The sequence below is a fragment of the Notamacropus eugenii genome, chromosome X, assembly GCF_028372415.1.
Source record: "Notamacropus eugenii isolate mMacEug1 chromosome X, mMacEug1.pri_v2, whole genome shotgun sequence".
Taxonomy (NCBI): domain Eukaryota; kingdom Metazoa; phylum Chordata; class Mammalia; order Diprotodontia; family Macropodidae; genus Notamacropus; species Notamacropus eugenii.
In genome coordinates this window covers 32,361,991-32,379,551 of record NC_092879.1, presented here as the reverse complement: position 1 = coordinate 32,379,551, position 17,561 = coordinate 32,361,991, and the positions used below count along the sequence as shown (strand labels likewise).

Genomic DNA, 17,561 nt, shown 5'->3' with positions numbered 1-17,561 from the left:
TTTAACTACTCCCTCTAATGATCCCCCCTCCAGTGTGATCAAAGATATACAAAATGATACCTCTCTTAGTTGGAATAAACCAGAAGACATTCTCACTCTTAGTGGGGTCACAAGACAAACAAGATTAGTTTCAAGGAATTATGATCCTCCCCAGAAATTGAGGAAGTCTTATATTCAAGGAAGGCTAATTGGGTCTTTGAGGTGAGTCCAAGGATCCAGGGTACTGTCATCCTATTTTCAAAAATATTTTATAACCCAACTGAGGCCTTAGTGGTGTATGCTTCCACAAGATATAGATAGGAGTTTGGAATTATTTGGATGGCTAGACCCAAAAGAGTAGTCATCACTAATCTGATGTGGACTTGGAGTTGAGCTCTTAAGTGGAATGCCCCAGGGATCTAGGCTCAACCCTGAGCTCTTTAGTGTTTTTATCAATGACTTAGATAAAAGGTTAGATGAAAGTCAGAATTCAAAAGGATCTTGACAGGAAATTGAATAAGATAAAATTTCTTAAAGTTGGATTTAAAAAACAAAACAACTTTAGGAGCACAATATGCAGCTAGCAAAATGATGTTTCTTAAGCACAAATCTGACTAGGTCACATCCTTACCCTGTGAATTCCCATGGCTCTCTATTGCCAAGAATATAAAATACTTAAGTTGTCCTTTTCGGTTTTTTTTTTCTTTTTTTGGAGGGGGGAGGTGAGGCCAATGGGGTTAAGTGACTTGCCCAAAGTCACACAGCTAGGAAGTACCAAGTGTCTAAGGCCTGATTTGGACTCGGGTCCTCCTGACTCTAGGGCTGGTGCACACTATTCACTGCACCACCTAGCTGCCCATCCATTTTGTTCTTTAAAAATCCCTTTGCCACCTGGCCCTAACCTGGCTTTCCGCCTTCCTACTCTCACTGATCTAGCCAAATTAGCCTTCTCTCTGTTCCTCACTCCAGGCATTGTCTCCCATGTCCATGCCTATGCAATGACCATTACCCATGCTTGGAACATATGACCTCCTCACACTGCCTAGTAGAATCCTCCTAGGCTTTCAAGACCTATCCCATACCCCACCCTTTACCTGAAGCTTTTCATGATCCTTCCCAACCCTCACCTAAATCCCTTGTATTTTTTTTGCATATATTCATTCTGTTTATACTTACATATGTGTGTGTATGTGTGTGTTGTTTCCCCTTCTGGAACGGAAGCTCCAAAAGGGGTAGGGATTGTTTCATTTTTTTTTTAATGTGTATCTCCAGCGCTTAGCACAATGTCTAGCACATAGTAGACCCTTAATAAATGTTTGTTGATTGATTGATCCGAGGTTGAGCAAGGCATGGCTATACAGCCATTCCTCTGAAAAAGATTTGAGGATTGAGTGGTCCGAGTCAACAGGCTGATTGCAGTCATAGAATGCAGGAAAAGGGACCTGATTCAGGATGAGGGGAGGTAATTAATAGTCCCACTGCCCTATAGCCTGATCAGACTGCATCTGGAGCATTGGATTCAGTCCTAGTCATCACATTTTGAGAAGATCATTGAGAAAGTAGAGAGTGTCTGGAGTGGGGCAACCAGGATGGTGAAGGGCCTCAAGTCAATGCCATATTGACCAATTGGAGGAACTAGGGGCATTTAGCCTGGAAAAGAGGAGACCTATGTTGGGGGCGGGGAGGAGAGTAATGATAGCAAACTTCAAGTATTTGGGTGAGAGTTGCAGAGAGGCAAATTTAGGCTAAATGTAAGAAAAATTCGCTAACAATTTAGAGCGGTCCAAAAGTGGAATGGGGAAGTCCCAAGTTCCATAGGATCCTAAATCTAGAGCTGGAAGGGGCCCCAGAGGCCAGCTAGTCTAACATCCTCATTTTACAGAGGAGGAAACTGAAGCCCAGGGAGAGGAAGTCACTTGTCTTAATAAATAAATAAAGTAAATAGAAAGAAATAAATAGAAGAGTCAGAATTTGAATTCAGGCCTTCATCAAATCTGGTGTTCTTTTTTCTGTACTTTTGTAAACAGGATTCTTTTTTTAAGTACAGGTCAGACTAGATGACCTCTGAGTTTCCTTGAATTGTACCTGGGGCATCATCTTACTTTCAGTGCAGGTTTCCAGGAAACAGCTACCCCAGGGTCAAGGTTCTTCATCTCCACAAGCCCCCACCCATGTGTTTACCTCTAATAGTCTGCCAGAGGACACAACTAGTTCAACCCAAAGGCACTTCAGGAAATGACATAGTAAGAAATAGAACACTAACATACTTCCCACAAATACATGCACCATCAGTGAGAAGAGCGGTACACTGGCGGAGGGGTTCACCACTGGCGGAAGGGTAACGCAGACCTCTCGTGCTTCAGGGCTGGTGATATCTTCCAGGGGCTTCTGCTGGGCCTGCTTCTTCCTGGTCTCTGCTGGATATGTAGCCTCTAGTGAATAGCCTTCTGCCTGGATTCTGCCAGCATGTGGCTGTGTTGCTTTTATGCTTCTAACTTCAGTTGAAATTTGTCACTATAGAATTCTTTTTGCTGTGCTCCCTTAATTCAAAGCTAGGGGCTATATATGTATATAATATGAATATATGTATATATATATACATATACATATGTAACATATATATAATACAAAAATATATCTATATAGACCTCTTTTAGGAAAGCAGCCAGCTGGGCCTTGGATCAGCAAAAGTCCTGAGGAAGTAAAAAACCAAACCCAAACCTTTCTTACCTTCTTTTCTTTTCGGGATCTCAAGCCCTGGTACCCAACTCTTTAGAACAAAGAATAAAACACTTCTAGCTAAGCGGCTATTACCCTCAGGCTCAAGTCTATCTTCCAATTAAAATTCCCCATGCTGGGGCTTTGGTGTAGCTCCTGGTCAGCGTTTTGTACATTTCCTGATTTTCATCTCTAAAGGCTAGGCTCTATCCCTGCTCTTTATCCTGGTAAGGGCTATTAACCTAATAATTAACATACAGCTCTGGGTTCCTGGCTGCCCAGCTTTCTAACTCGAAGCCCCCCCATCAATCAACAAGCATTTATTTGTTATCATCTATTTATTGTCTCCCATGTAGATGTTTCATGGTACCCTCACCATGTGAGGAGAAAGCGAGGAAGGCCTTCGGCACGTTGGGTGGACCCCCCTGTGGAGAACTTTTGAGAGAACGTGGATGGAGTCTCTGAGGATGGGCAGGCATGGATGGGTTGTGATCTGCATCCTTGGAGGGAACTCCTAAATGATGCGATCGCAGACCCATTTGAATATGTAGATAAGATGGAGGGGAAAAAGGCCCAAGAGACAATCCTAAGCCCAAGGGGCAAGATCTTGGTCTCTTCCACCTGCCCCACCACCCTCCTAGCCTTTCAGATGTAGTTACTGCCACTCAGACTGGTAAAGGCTTTGAACTCCCCCTTAAACTGCCACCTCTTAGAACTGGGATTCGGTGAGTCAGGGAATGATCAAAGTAAGGTAGGATTAATCAGATAAAGCTTCTTAGAAGTGCATCTGCTTTTTGAGCTTAGATGAAGGGAGAAGAAAAAAATGAAAAAGCCTTGATAGAGTGTAGCATAGGACTACTCAGAGGCAGTCTCTGGGATAAAATTCAAATCACTGGGCCTGGCATCTAAAGCCATCCCTAAGTCTGATTCCTACCTATCTTTCCAGTCTTATTTCTTATCATTCATTATTCACTTTGGTGCAGTCTCCAGTCAGTTAAATCAGTCAACAAGCATTTATTAAGCACTTACCATGTGCTAGGCACTGTGCTAAGCTCTTGGGATACAAAAAAAGGCAAAAACATGGTCTCTGCCCTCAAGGATCTCATGTTCTAATGGGGGAGAGAAGATGCAAGTAATGCTGTACATACAGTGGATATGGAATGTATTCTCCAAGAGAAATCTCTAGAAACTGGGGGATAGGGGGACCAGGAAAGGCCTCCTGTAGAAGGTAGGATGTGAGCTGAGTTTCTAAAAGAAGCCAAGGAAGTTAGGAGTCAGCAATGAGAAGGGAGAGCATTCCTGGTGTGGGGGATGATCAGTGCAAATGCCCAGAGGTGGGGAATCAAATTTCATGTGTGAGGAGCAGCAAGTAGACTGATGTAGCTGGATCTTGGGGTCCATGAAGGGGAAGTCAGTATAGGAAGGGGCCGGGTTAGGAAGTGCTTTAAATGCCCTTAAACTACTAGCTGTTCCTCAAACATGATATGCCTCGGGCTCTCCCACAAACTTTCTCTGGCCTGAATCCACTCCCTTCTTAGACATACATTTTAATGTCCTTCAAGGCTCACCTCAGGTGCCTCCTCCTCCACGAGGCCCTCCCAGATCCCTATCTCAGCCCCAGTTGTTAAGGAACTCTCCTCAAATGACCTTCTATTGACTTGTCCCTGTGAGTGTTGGATGAATCTCCAGGTACCATGTAAGGTCTTTGAGGGCATGGCCTCCAGGTACCATGTAAGGTCTTTGAGGGCATGGCCTGCTTCCTTTTTTGGTTCTATGCGCAATGCTTTGCTCGACACTTGAGTTGAATTTGGGCAAAGGAAATACTTAACCTTTGGGGTAGTTCTTGGCTAAATCTAACTATGACATGGTCCTAAACTTTTCATTTCTTTTCAAAGATGATCATCTGCGTCTAGTCAACCACGACGCAAGTTCTGTGGCAGTGGATGTCCTTCCCCAGCTTGACAACCCCGCATTTGAAGCTGATGAGCCTTCCGTTCTTGAGGCTCCCATCCATCCAATTAAGTCCTGAAATGTGTACCAGTGGAAAGCTCGAACCTTTGGTTAAAGATAGAATTGCCAACCAGAGTACATTTTGCTATTAATGACCTGGTTTAACATAGCAGCAGGGATACTGGAAATGTTAAGATTATTTAATAGATCACGCTTAAATGGCTCATCATATTTAACCTATTAAACTATCTCATTTTCCACCAGCTCATGTTAACACTTCATAGGTAAGATTCCTCTCAACAGTTTGTGATGGAGATTTTCAGTGTTCAGGAGAGCTTTTCAAAGAATTGTTTTTGCATTAGCAACAATTTCCTAGGAAAAAGTTGGCGTTTAAATCTGGAAAAGCAAAAATTACATAGCTTACGGTAGCCCCTTACTATAATTTTTTAAAAATCCTTCAGAGACTGTAAAGACATCAGTTTTTCTCCAAATGGTCCTATTGATCTAATCTTAAAATCAATGCGAGCATTAGATAAATAGCTGTTTAATGAAACGCCTGCTTTAGCCACATTAAATTCATAGCTGCATAAATTGATTAACTTTCAAATTGAAGTTCAATCCCCATTTAGTAATTTCTGGTTCTCAAAAGCAGGTTAAACAGAAATTCACGAGTGAAATATATGTTTCCAGACACAGATGAATTCACTAACAGAATCCGGAAGAATTTGCCATAATATCTTCTAGTCAAAATTTTACTAAAAGATACCCCTTAGGAAAAAATCCAATCCAATTCCACGAGCATTCAATTCGCATACTGTATACCCATCCCAAACTTGACTTAGGAGATTTTTTAAAAGCACACTGTATAAATTGGCACAACATCTTAAATACGAGTGTAGGAGAGTATGACAGTCCAGCTGGTATATTCATTTTAGTCTGCAAGAATGAGTCTACAAAATGGCTTGTGTAGAGAGTGGTTTTTGGAGGTGGTGTCATTCAGTTTCACTTCACTGAGTTGAAACTGCGAGATTGAAACAGAAATTCTTTAATGTAGCTATATGTTTGTTAGATAGATTTTCTTGGAGTTTGAGGGAGAATGGAGAGGACGCCAGGTGCCTTAATATAAAGTTTGCTTCATCCACCAAAGCTAACTAGTGAGACTTTAAAATGCACTTTATTTTTATTCTCTGTGGCTTAACTTTTACTTTAGAATGTTTCGCTTGTTTTTTAACCCCAGTACTGACGCTTGCAGAATTTCACCAACTAACGTATTTTGTTCGATGTATTTGATATGAATGAAATCATCACATTCTAACTTGATATTGTGATTGAAGTACTGTAAATACGTTCATGATTTGTATTGACTTTCTTGGAAACTAATGTAAATAAGATAATAAAAGTCATGGCATATTAAGAGTTTGTGCCTTCATTGAGAGGAATAATCCTGTAATAAAGCTCATCATATCAACCACTCAGGGTTGGAAAACCAGTCAGATTTCCCTATCGACCAGCCAGGATACATGGTGGCCTGGCTTAGATCTCTAGTGAAATCTTTCGAGATATTTAAAATGGAATCATAGATCAAGATTTGGAAGAGACCTCAGAAGCCATCTAGTCCAACAGTGGAGAAAATTGAGGCCCAGGGATGGAAAGGGACTTACTCAAGGTCATAGAAGTGATCATAGCTTTGGAGCTGGGACTTCAGAAACCATCTAGTCCAACCCCTTTCTTTTACAAATGAGAAAACTGAGGCCCAGGGAGAGGAAATGACTTACCCAAGGTCACATAGGGATCCTAGCTTTGGAGCCAGGACTTTAGAAACCATCTAGTCCTACCCTTCCTTTTCCAGGTGAGGAAACTGAGGCCCACAGAGGGGAAATGACTTACCCAAAGTCACACAGATAGTAAGTGGTAGAACAGGGACTCCAGACCTAACACTCTTTGTACACCCTAGATATATGTTTATGGTAAGAGACATGAACCTCATAATGGGTTTTGTTTAGGGGATTTGCACCTTAAGAGACCACATTCCCCGAGAAAAGCTTGTATCTCCTAGGAGAGCATCCCATCCCAGAATCAAAAACATGAGGGTCCCCAAGAGCTGCCAGCGCTTAGAGTGCTGGGAAGAATGAAGAATCAGAGATAGACTGGAGGTGGGCCAAGGGTAGGGACACATTCCCATCTAACATTGCCTCCATCATGAATTGATATTTTTTAGAATATAGAGCACAAGAAATTAGGGCAGCTGAAGTAAGCCTTCCAGATTGTTACTGGTAATCTTGAGGCAATGGTGATTTTCCCCCCTCTCAACTGTTTCTGTTGAGCTGTGATGTTTGATGACATGCCAGAAACTCCTTGGACAATTGACTACACAAATACAAATGAACTCAGTGGATGTGTTCATAGGTCAATCATTTTTAAGACAGCTGAACAGGTTTAAATTGACTCTGGAAACTTATTAATAATACCATGTTTGGTTTTTTCCTATAAAGCTGCATTTTTACCTATCTAGTTTGCTTCAAATAGGGCATAACTACAGATCTTCTCAACATCATGATCATTAATACTTTAATATTTGAATGAGTCCAAGATCTCATGGGGTTACTCAACAATGGTTCCAATGGAACTGTCCTCCCCTAGGACCATGGTGGGATCTTGGATCATAGATTTAGAGCTGGAAGGGAGTTTAGAGGCTATCGAATCCAATCCTCTCATTTTACAGATGAAGAAACTGAGGTCCGTAGAAGTGAAATAACTTGCCCAAAGTTGAACAGTATCTTAGGCAGGATTGGAATTTGCATTTTCCTGAATTCAAGTCAAGTGCTCTGTCTGCTGAGCTATCTAGCTACATCCTCATCAATGAGGGTATTTTTCCCTAGCAATGCAGATCCCAAACCATCCCTGCCTGCCTATGCTAGGTGCTTCTGTCCATGTCCTTCTGTAAGTTTGCCACAGGGAGTCCACCCAACATGCTGGTACCCTTCCTCATTTTCTCTTGACATTTTGAGGGTAACAATGGAGCACACAGACTGCACAGTGCCTATTCCTTGGGCTCACCACATGACAGGCCCATTTTCTTTCTCATTCACACTTCTTCAATGATATTTTCGTCATAATTCCTTGTTAGTAATGTGTTACAGCTTACTCATACCCATCATGAACCCTTGAGGCAATTTTCACTTTCAGTTATTTGGAGACTATATTATTTAATGCCTGATAGTCATACAATAACACTGAAAAAGATAATTGTTATAAAAAAATATAGACTTTCATTTCAGGAAGAAACTTGGAGTGTTTTTTTAAGCTTCATGATTTTTTTCCAGTTTCATTCAGCAGCACAGATGTAGAAGCCAAGGCAGTAGAGAGTAGGAGTGATCCAAGTCTGAGACTTAGGAGCCTAAGATCAATAATACAGTAAGGGGGCAAGGGATTCAAGAGCACAGTGTAGAGTTGAACTGGTTCACGAAGGGGTCAAGATGGAGGAGATGGAGCCAGTGCAGGGGTGGTGGCCTAGGAGAGGACTGAGGGATGGAGAGATTAGAAGTCATGGGATGAACAAAGAACAGGGTTTGGGATTGCAAGGAAGAGGGAGAGATGAAAAGCCTATAAACTGTGATCAAATAAGGGAATTTCAGAATTCATGGATATTTGGAAATGGAACACTATGGGTGGTGGCAAGATTAAGTGTATAACCATCTTTGTATAGCTGAGGTGGGATGGAAGGAGTCAGTCATGGGATGTGAGTAAGTTGAGGAACTGGGAAGTTAGGGTGTTTGAGGGAATATCAATATGTACATCAAAATCCCCTAACAGAAGGGCAGGAGTTGAGAAGAAGAGAGACTGTGAGCCAGATACTGAACATATTAAGGAAAGAAGGGCAGGGTCCTGGAGGACTGTAGACAACAGTTAACAGAATTTCTATTGGGTGGTTGATATGAACTGAGTGATGCTCAAGGGAGGAGAAGTTACTGAGTGATGGAAGTAGAGGGTGAGTTTGGAAGTGGCGCTGGGGAGTAAAGAATATTCCAATACCTCCCCCTTGCCCAGAAAATAGAGGGAATGAGTGAAAATCCTTGAAAGGGAGACCAGGGAGGATATGTCATCAGGAGGTAGCCAGGTCTTAGTGAAAGTCAGAAGATGGAAAGAGTGGGAAAGAAAAAGATATAAAATGAAAGCAAGTTTGTCATCTTTGTTTTCAGAGATCACAGTGGAAGGAGAAGGTAGTCTTAGAGTGGGACATTGAGAGATTGAGCTGAGGAGGATGGGCAGAAGGGATGGGGCAGTGGGGGACAGAACAAGTTTTAACGATAACAGCTAGGGTTCAGAATCACTGCAATGGAGAAGGGTATTGAATTCAGATCGATTTCTCAATGTTCATAGGAGTTTGGTCTTAGGATGATGCTCTCTCAGGATCTTAGGCAGATCAGATGAGGGCGCAAGTGCTGGGAGGAGAAAGAATGATGTGATGAGTTTTGTGCCCTAAGAAATGATGAAATGAATCATTTCAGAGGAAATTGGGGAGATGCCTATAAACTAATGTAGAGTGAAGTGAGCAGAACTAGAACATTTATTTAATCTCTTATTTTTATTATATTTTAACATGCATTTATCTAAAATATTGAGTTTCAAATTCTCTCCTGCCCTCCAGCCCCCTCCCAACTCTTTGAGAAGGCAAGCAACATGATACCCAGTATACATGTTGTTGCTGTGTTTGTCCTTCATTCTCGAAGAAGACCATGACATCAAGATGATGACATGACTTGCAGTTGACTTTGATTTGAGTGAGGGAGGGCTGTGCAAGGTCAGCAGCCTCATTTTCTCCCCCTGAGCCATCTGGGTCCAGTGGCCTGATATTCATTAGGACAGCTGGAGATGGCCCAGGATGCAATGTGAGACCCTGGTCCTTTTAGGCTAAGGTCTTATGGCATTCTCACTTTGAGTGAGATACACCCATTCAATGAATAGGCCTCTTTAAGTAGTTACTCATAGGATGGAAAAAAAATTGAAGAAGTCCACCTGGGAGGGGAAGACCCTCAGGATTCCTGGGTAAAAGAGAAACAGTTACATGTGAAGTCATGTAAGACATATGTCTATATAGATTAGCCATGTTGCAAAAAAAGACAAGACAAAGTGAAAAACAATATCCTTCACTATGCACTCAGAGCTCACCTCTCTCTGGAGGTGAATAATAGTTTTCATCATGAGTCCTTTGGAATTGTCTTGGATCATCGTATTGATCAGAGTAACTAAGTCTTTCTCAGTATTGCTGTTACTGTACACAACATTCTCCTGGTTCTATTTACTTCACTTTGCTTCCTTTCACATAAGTCTTCTCACTTTTTTTTAAACCAACCTCTTCATCATTTCTTACAGCACAAAAGTATTCTACCATAATCATTTACCACAACTTGTTCAGCCATTCCCCAATGGATGGGCACTCCCTCAATTTTCAATTCTTTGGCACCACAAAAAAAAAGAGCTGCTATAAATATTTTTTGTACATATTAGTCCTTTTCCTTTGATCTTTTTGGAATACAGACAGAATAGCGGTAGGAGAGTGATTTTTTTTACAATATATACAATTTATAGAGAAAAACAACTTGGAAGACTTTAGAACTTTGATCATTATAACGATAAACCACAAGTCCAAAAGGATAAAGGTGAAACATACCACCGACTTCTTGCCAAAGAGGTGACAAATATAAAATGAAAAAGCACAGTTACATTTTTGGACACTATTGAGGTGGGAATTTGTTTTCCAGGCTACACACGCTGTGTAGGGAGGAATTTGTTTTATGGGTTTGCTTGTTTTTTATTTGCTCAGTTCGGGGAACGGAGTTGGTGGAAGAGACAGATTATTTTTTTAAATGTTTTTTATGTAAAACTACAAATAAATAATACAAATACAAATAAACTTTTTTTTAAAAGACCTGTGGACGACTGCCAGATATAATGTGTGACCATCCCTATATGTGGCTGAGGTAGAGGGAAGGTCATGGTACTTAAGAAGGTTGAGGAATTGGGAGGGTAGGGAGCTTAAGGGAGCATCTAAATGGATATTAAAGTGCCCAAGAATAGGGGCAGGAGTTGAGGAGGAGAGGAAGATGGTGAGCCAAGGACTGACTTCCTTGAGAAAGGAAGGAGAATAAGGTGGGGGTTGATATACTACAGTTACCATAATTTTGATTGTGTAGAAAGTTTGAATTGAGTGGACTTCTAAAGAAGAAAGGGTACTGAGTGAAAGAGGCAAAGGGAGAGCCTGGAAGTGACAGTGGGAGCAAGGAGTATTCATTGGGATTCTCTCTCCAGAACCAGTGTTTCTGTGTGGTAGGGGAAGATACCAAAGGTACCAAAAAGTGCCAAAGAGAATAGCCAAGGATGTAATGTCTTCAGGGGGGAGTTAGATCTTAGTAAGGGATTTAGTTTTAAAAAAGTTTAAAAGTTTAAATTAAGTTTAAAAAAAGAGTAGGAGAGAATGGTTCAAGATGGCAGTCTTCTTCACTATAGAACAGGAATTCTAGAGGGCACAGTGGAAAGTATAGGCAGGGTTGGACTAAGACATGGAGATGAGAGAACATGAGGAGGGGTAGCAGGTAGTTTTCTCCTAAATGGCAACTGATTAATTATTACAGGCATAGGGAGAGACATAAGAAGAGCCATGGGGGTAATAGTGAGGGGTAGGTGCAGAGAGAAGTTCACAGTCTCCAAGGGATGTTGAAGAAAGAGCTGGGCCACACCTAGGAGCTGTTCCTTCACTTGAGGGGTTGACAGAAGGAGATAAGGCTTGAGGTACAAGGGTTGAGGCATTAGGTAGTAAGGTATTGGGAAGGGGGGAGGTTGGTGGTCCTCCACTACAGAGGATGTTGGTTGGCAACTGAACCAGGGCCTGCTCTTCAGGTGCCCCTGTTCTTCTTCAAGATGTCTGATAGATTTGTCATGACAAACCAACACATTAGACATATTTGACAACCTCATTCTGCATCCATAATTTACTGAAAAGAGGGAAGTCTGTTTCATCCCCAGTCTTCTGGTCATTGCAACAGTCGAAATGCAACACACAATGCACATTTATAACCAATTTACCTATTTTATTTACCAATTTACAGTAGCAATTTACCAATTTTACACTAACTAGTGCCATGAAAATGCCAATTAGACTTACACATCTCCATGCATGCAAGCAACTAGGTGGCCCAGTGGATAAAGTGCAGGGCCTGGAGTTAGGAAGACCTGAGTTCAAATGTGGCTTCACACATTTACTAGCTGTGTGACCCTGGGTAGGTCATTTAACCCTGTTTGCTTCAGTTTCCTCATCTGTAAAACGGAGAAGGAAATGGCAAATCATGGTAATATCTTCCCTGAGAAAACCCCAAATGGGGTCACAAAGAGTGAGATATGATCAACAACAAACAACATGAAAAACAATGCCAACATCAGCCCCCTCTAAGAACAAACCACTGTTGTGAGTCTTTGAGGACCCAGGAAGCATCTTCCATACCAATGCTCACAACAAGGTTCTTTCTCTGCCCAGAGGAAGATCACATGTCTATGGTCATCTATCTGACATGTCTCTGCCAATCAGCACCACCCTCAAGTGAAGAGGGGCAGTTTGAGTCCCAAGAACAGAATTCAGGAGTCTGTCCTAGTCTTGACCCAGGAACAGGCTGATGGCTGGGACTTCTGGTTGATTTCTTATAGCTTTTAGCTAGAGGTGTTCATAATTTACCACATAATTTTATTGTTAAGCTACTGATAACGATATTTTTTCTATTGGTGGTCTGTGCTATCAGAGGGTCTACACATATTGTTTATGATATATCACTCAAGTGCCTATCATATTGAAAAACAACTTGTTCATAACAACTCGCTCATAAAATGGAGGCTTAAAAGAAAATGGAATTAGTTATGCTAAGTTGACAAATCTATCCCTGCGACCTTACATCGGTGCTCAGTCAATAAACATGCATCAAGCACTTGCCATGTGTCAGGCACTATGCTAAGTGCTAGGGATACAAAAAAGAGGCAAAAGATAGTCCCTACTTTAAGAAGCTTACAATCTAATGAGAGTGACAAAAAGCAAACAAATATGTCTAAACAAGCAAACAAAATAAATAGGAAAATAAGATGAATAGGAGATCATTTAAAAAGAGAAGACACTAGGATTAAGAGGGGCAGGAAAGGCAGACAGAATTCTGTAGAAGACAGAATTTTACTTGGGACTTAAAGGAATCCAGGGAAGCCAATAGGCAGACATGAGGAGGGAAGATATTCCAAGCATGGGATACAGTCAGAGAAAATGTCCAAAGCTGAGAGATGGAGTGTCTTGTTCATAGAATATCCAGGAGGTAGTTGTCACTGGATTGAAAAGTACTTGGTGAGGAATAAGGTATGAGAAGACTGGAAAGGTAGAATGGAGTTAGATTACAAAGGGTTTTGAATGCTAAGCAGAGGATCCTGGGGGCAATAGGGAGTCACTGAAGTTTATTGAGTGAGGGCGTGGCATGATTAGACCTGAACTTTATGGAAACCACTTTACAGTTATCCCTTCCATATTGCAACTTCCCCCATCATGGTTTCAATATATTGTGGGTTGGCATAAGAAATTAAATGGGAATTTTGGGGGGAGTTTTGTGGAAGCCATAGATGACATGTGAAGACCAGCAGATGACACCAAAAAGTCTTAGAAACTCAAAAATACGTAAAATGTATGTATGGTATTGTATAATATCTCCATATTTTTATCTTTTAGAGCCATAATAATTCAAACTTTTACTCTGATACAAAGGGAGGGCCAAAATTTATCCAGATTTACACAGGCACCATGCCCCCAATTCCTGAGATGTGGAAAGGATAACTCTAGTGACTGCTTGGAGGACAGATTGGAGTGGCAGCAACCTATTGTAATAGTCCAGGTTATAAAACTTATTCTTACTACACAAGAATTCTAATGTCTCTCAGTATTTTCTACCTTTGCACTATGGTTATTGTGTACGTCATTATCTTGGTTTAGTTGATACAAGTCTTCCCAAGTTTCTTTGAAGTCCTCAGAGTCATCAATTCTTGCATGATAATAATACTTTATTATATTCACATGAGAGGCAGCATAGCACCATGGATAGTAGCTTAGCTTTGGAGTCAAGAAGTCCTGGTTGCACATCTGACACATATTAGCTCCATGACCCTGGGCAAAAGCCACAGGCTCTCAGTGTCCCAGGCAACTCTGCCAAGATTATGAGTGTCAGAGAAGGTGCTGACCTGCATTGGTGGAGGAAGTTTCCTCATCTGGGGATTCCTCATACCAATGAAGTCCTAAGTCCAGTTCCTATCTGTCCCCCATATCCACATACCACAGTTGGTTCAACCATTCCCCAATCAATGGATACCTACTTTGTTTCCAGGTTTTTGCTATCACTGCTATGTTGCTGTCCTTCATTCTCAAAGAGGACCAAAATGACATCATTATGTTAAAGTCAAATTACAGTGGATCTGACTGTGGCTGATCAGACCAGTATGACCTTGGAATGTTTTACCACAGGTCAGGCACATATAGTCCATGTGAACATTTGGGGTGGATTCTCTAAATTTGCACATCTCATGTTTCTTTAGAGCTACTTCAATTCTGCTTTGTGCATAGAACACAACACCTTCTCTGATGTAGAGGGCACACCATGCTGGGTGGTCCTGTGCCAATGTCTCCCATGTCACACAATCAATTCCAAAATTCTTAAGAGAGACCTTGAGAGTGTCCTTGTATCGCTTCTTCTGACCACCATGTGAAGGCTTGCCCTGTGAGTTCTCCATAAAATAGTCTTTTTTGGCAATGTACTTTTGGCATTTGAACAATGTGGCCCCATCATAGTTGTGCTCTCTGCAGTAGAGTTTGAATGCTTGAATGCAGTGTCTGGTATCTTATCCTGTCAAGTGATCTTCACAATCTTCCTAAAACAATTCAAATGGAAGAAATTCAGTTTCCTAGCATGGCACTGTACATTGAACCACTGGTTACAGCAAATGGAGAAGTTTTGAATGTTGTGGGTAAGTTCACTTACCTTGGCAGTATACTTTCTAGGGATGTACACATTGACAATGAGGTTGACGCACACATTGCCAGAGCTAGCTCAGTGTTTGGGAAGCTCTGAAGGAGAGTGGGAGAGAAGAATATTAGACTGCCTACCAAACTGAGAGTCTACAGAGCCCTTGTGCTGACCTCATGGTTGTATGCCTGTGAAATGTGGATCATTACCATGAATATTTGCATATATATGGGACCCTTTCATCTTTTAAGCAAGTTTTTCATAAACACATCATGTAAAGACAAAAGGTTACAAAAGCATAAGAAAATGAAAATGAGGTCCCCAACTTGGGAAAAGGTTTCCATTTTTCGCTCTCAGTGATGGCAGCTATTGGAATAGACTCCAAATGTAAACAGTTTTTAGGTGGGGTTTTTTTTCTTGTTGAAATAGCTTATAAAGAAACTCTTTGTTCTTCCTCTGGCCAGACTGTCCCAGCTCTTGTGGCTCCTTTCTGGAGATTGAAGGGTGAGTGCCTCAAAGAAGTCTCACCTCTCTATAATCATCCAGGGCCTAGGACCCCCACACCTCTCCCCTGATCATCAGACAAGACAGGCTTGGGGGGATGACTGTCTATCTGCTCCTACTGCTCCTAAACCCTCCACACCTAACCACCAGTTTAGGATTAAAAATTTTTCCGGAGAGCACAGCCCCTCACCTCCAGCCCCCAATAAACACCCTAAGGGAGGAAATATATTCAACACAGGAGTGAACCTTGGAGTAGAGTTGACTTTTGTTGAGGATTGGAGGATGATTCAAACATACCTCACTCCTCTATAATCAGACAAGTGTACCTCCCCCACCCCCCACTTCCTTCCATTTCTAGCTCAGGGATCCATAAATAAATTGACATAACCATTGCAACTGTGAAGGGAAGGGTGTGATAATAGTTGCCCCGTGGCTCCAGTGGGAGTCCTCTTGTAGTGAGTGCTTATCCCCCATGGGGGGTGTCATTGTCTGGCTTGAAAGCAAGCCTCCTCTCCTCTTCCCCCCCCCTTCTTTAAGGGATACCTTATTTCTTGCCAGGAAGAGAAGCAGTAAGTTGGGGCCAGGGGCTGCCACTCTGTTCTCCCCAGAGAGCAAGGGTAGAAGCAAGGCTAGAATTATATCTATCTGCCTGCTCCCTTAAATATTATTCATGTAAGGAATGTCATCTTCAGGTTCATTCTAACTATTGATTGCTGTTTCTTAGTGGGAGAAGCAGGACCTCAAGCCTTACATTCAAGGCTTGACCCCTTTCCCATCAAATACCGATTCCGCAATGAACCTAGCCAAGAAAATCCATTTATCCAAATCAGCAGCAATACAGGGACCAGACAAAGTATATATAGAAGAATATATACCCAAAAATAAAGGGTGAAAGAGATCTTCTATGGAGAGTGAAGTAACTCAACTTAACCCAGAAAGAGAATCTTAGATCTCACCAAACGGGAAACTCCCCAAAGTCTCAAGTGTAACAAGAGAGGGACAGGGACATGATGGAGACTGCCGGTTCCTCTCGTGTCTTCTTAGAGTCTTTTCCTTCAGCAATCTGAAGGACTGTGGGCTTTGTCCATCTTCTCTCTTGAGGGTGGAAACCAGAGCACCTAAACTGACTGCAGAGCCCAAAGAGAAGTGGTCTCTCCTAAGTTCACCCCACCACTCAGACAGGTGTAGGGGATGGATCTCCACCAAAAGAATCCCATATTTTGGGACTTTGGAACTGGAGTTACATTATGATTCTGTGGCATTGGTTATCCAGGCCCAAACTCCTTTTCCCAGATACCACTTCCTCTTCCCCGTGTTAATTCCATTCTTCCTATATCCCTGTCACTCTCCACCCCACCATTCACTGTGTCCTTTGGAACTCACCAGTTGTATTGTTAATAAACTGTTACTGATATTAAACTTGTGCCTGCTTTTTATTTAAATCCCTCCCCCTTATCAAGTGTAAGCTCCTTTGAGGGCATTTTCATTTTGATTTTCTGTTTCATTTTTGCCTTTAGAGTCTTAGTACCCACAATTGAGATCAGTGTTTAATAAATAATTGTTGAATTGAATTAGGAAGGTACTATTTTTCAGAGATTGAGGTGTTGTTCCAATTGCTGAAACTTTCTTTTCTCCTTGGGGAGCAGCATTATATAGAATTCCATATCTAGAGCTTGAAGGGACCTGAGAAGTCATATAGGAGGTTAGAACCTCTCATTTGACAGAGGAGGAAACCGAGGTAGACAGAAGTTCAGTGACTTGTCTAAGGTCATGCAGGTACTAAGTGCAGCTAGGAGGCCCACTGGATAGGACACTGGGCCTGAAATCAGGAAGACGTGTTCAAATCTAGCCTCAGACACTTATTAGCTATGTGACCTTTATGTCCTATATGTCCTTTAGCCTCTATCTGCCTCAGTTTTCTCATCTGTAAAATGGGGATAATTAATAATATCTCCCTCACAGGGTTGTGAGAATAAGATAAAATAATATTTGTAAAGCATTTTGCAAACCTTCAAGCACAATATAAATGTTAGTCATTATGGGTAAATGGAAAAGCCAGGATTCAGACCAAGGCCTTTTGACTCCATATCCAAGCCTCTTTTAACCAGGGTGAAGAATATTGAAGATAACCCATCTTTGGGATAGGATTCTGGGTGAATGGGGAGTAGATCAGAAAATTCCAAGCACTCCAGATTTCCCTCCAAACAAAACAAAATAGCACCCCAGGGTGAATGTAGAGAGATAAAAATAAACAAGAATTGGGGGAGAACAGTGGTCCTCCTGGGAAAACAGGAGACAGAAGAAAAATCCCAGAAGAAAAAAACCCAGGACTGAGGTTTGGTCCCGGTGAAGAGTAAACACCTCCAGGCTAGTTCC

At 41.7% G+C, this 17,561-nt stretch overlaps 1 protein-coding gene across 6 annotated transcripts in view; it reads left to right on the top strand.

Moving 5' to 3' along the window:
- RNF128 (ring finger protein 128) overlaps nucleotides 1–6,061 on the top strand; it is a 116,829-nt gene extending 110,768 nt beyond the window's left edge. For 4 of the 6 annotated variants that reach the window (XM_072626555.1, XM_072626558.1, XM_072626559.1 and 1 more), the window contains exon 7: nucleotides 4,593–6,061. In XM_072626555.1, the coding sequence (XP_072482656.1) occupies nucleotides 4,593–4,726 (134 nt within the window). In that variant the 3' untranslated portion in view covers nucleotides 4,727–6,061. Of the gene's footprint in view, nucleotides 1–3,053; nucleotides 3,173–4,592 lie in introns of all 6 variants that reach the window. The other 2 variants (XM_072626553.1, XM_072626556.1) reach the window with 2 other exon arrangements.
- Nucleotides 6,062–17,561: the final 11,500 nt, after the last annotated feature.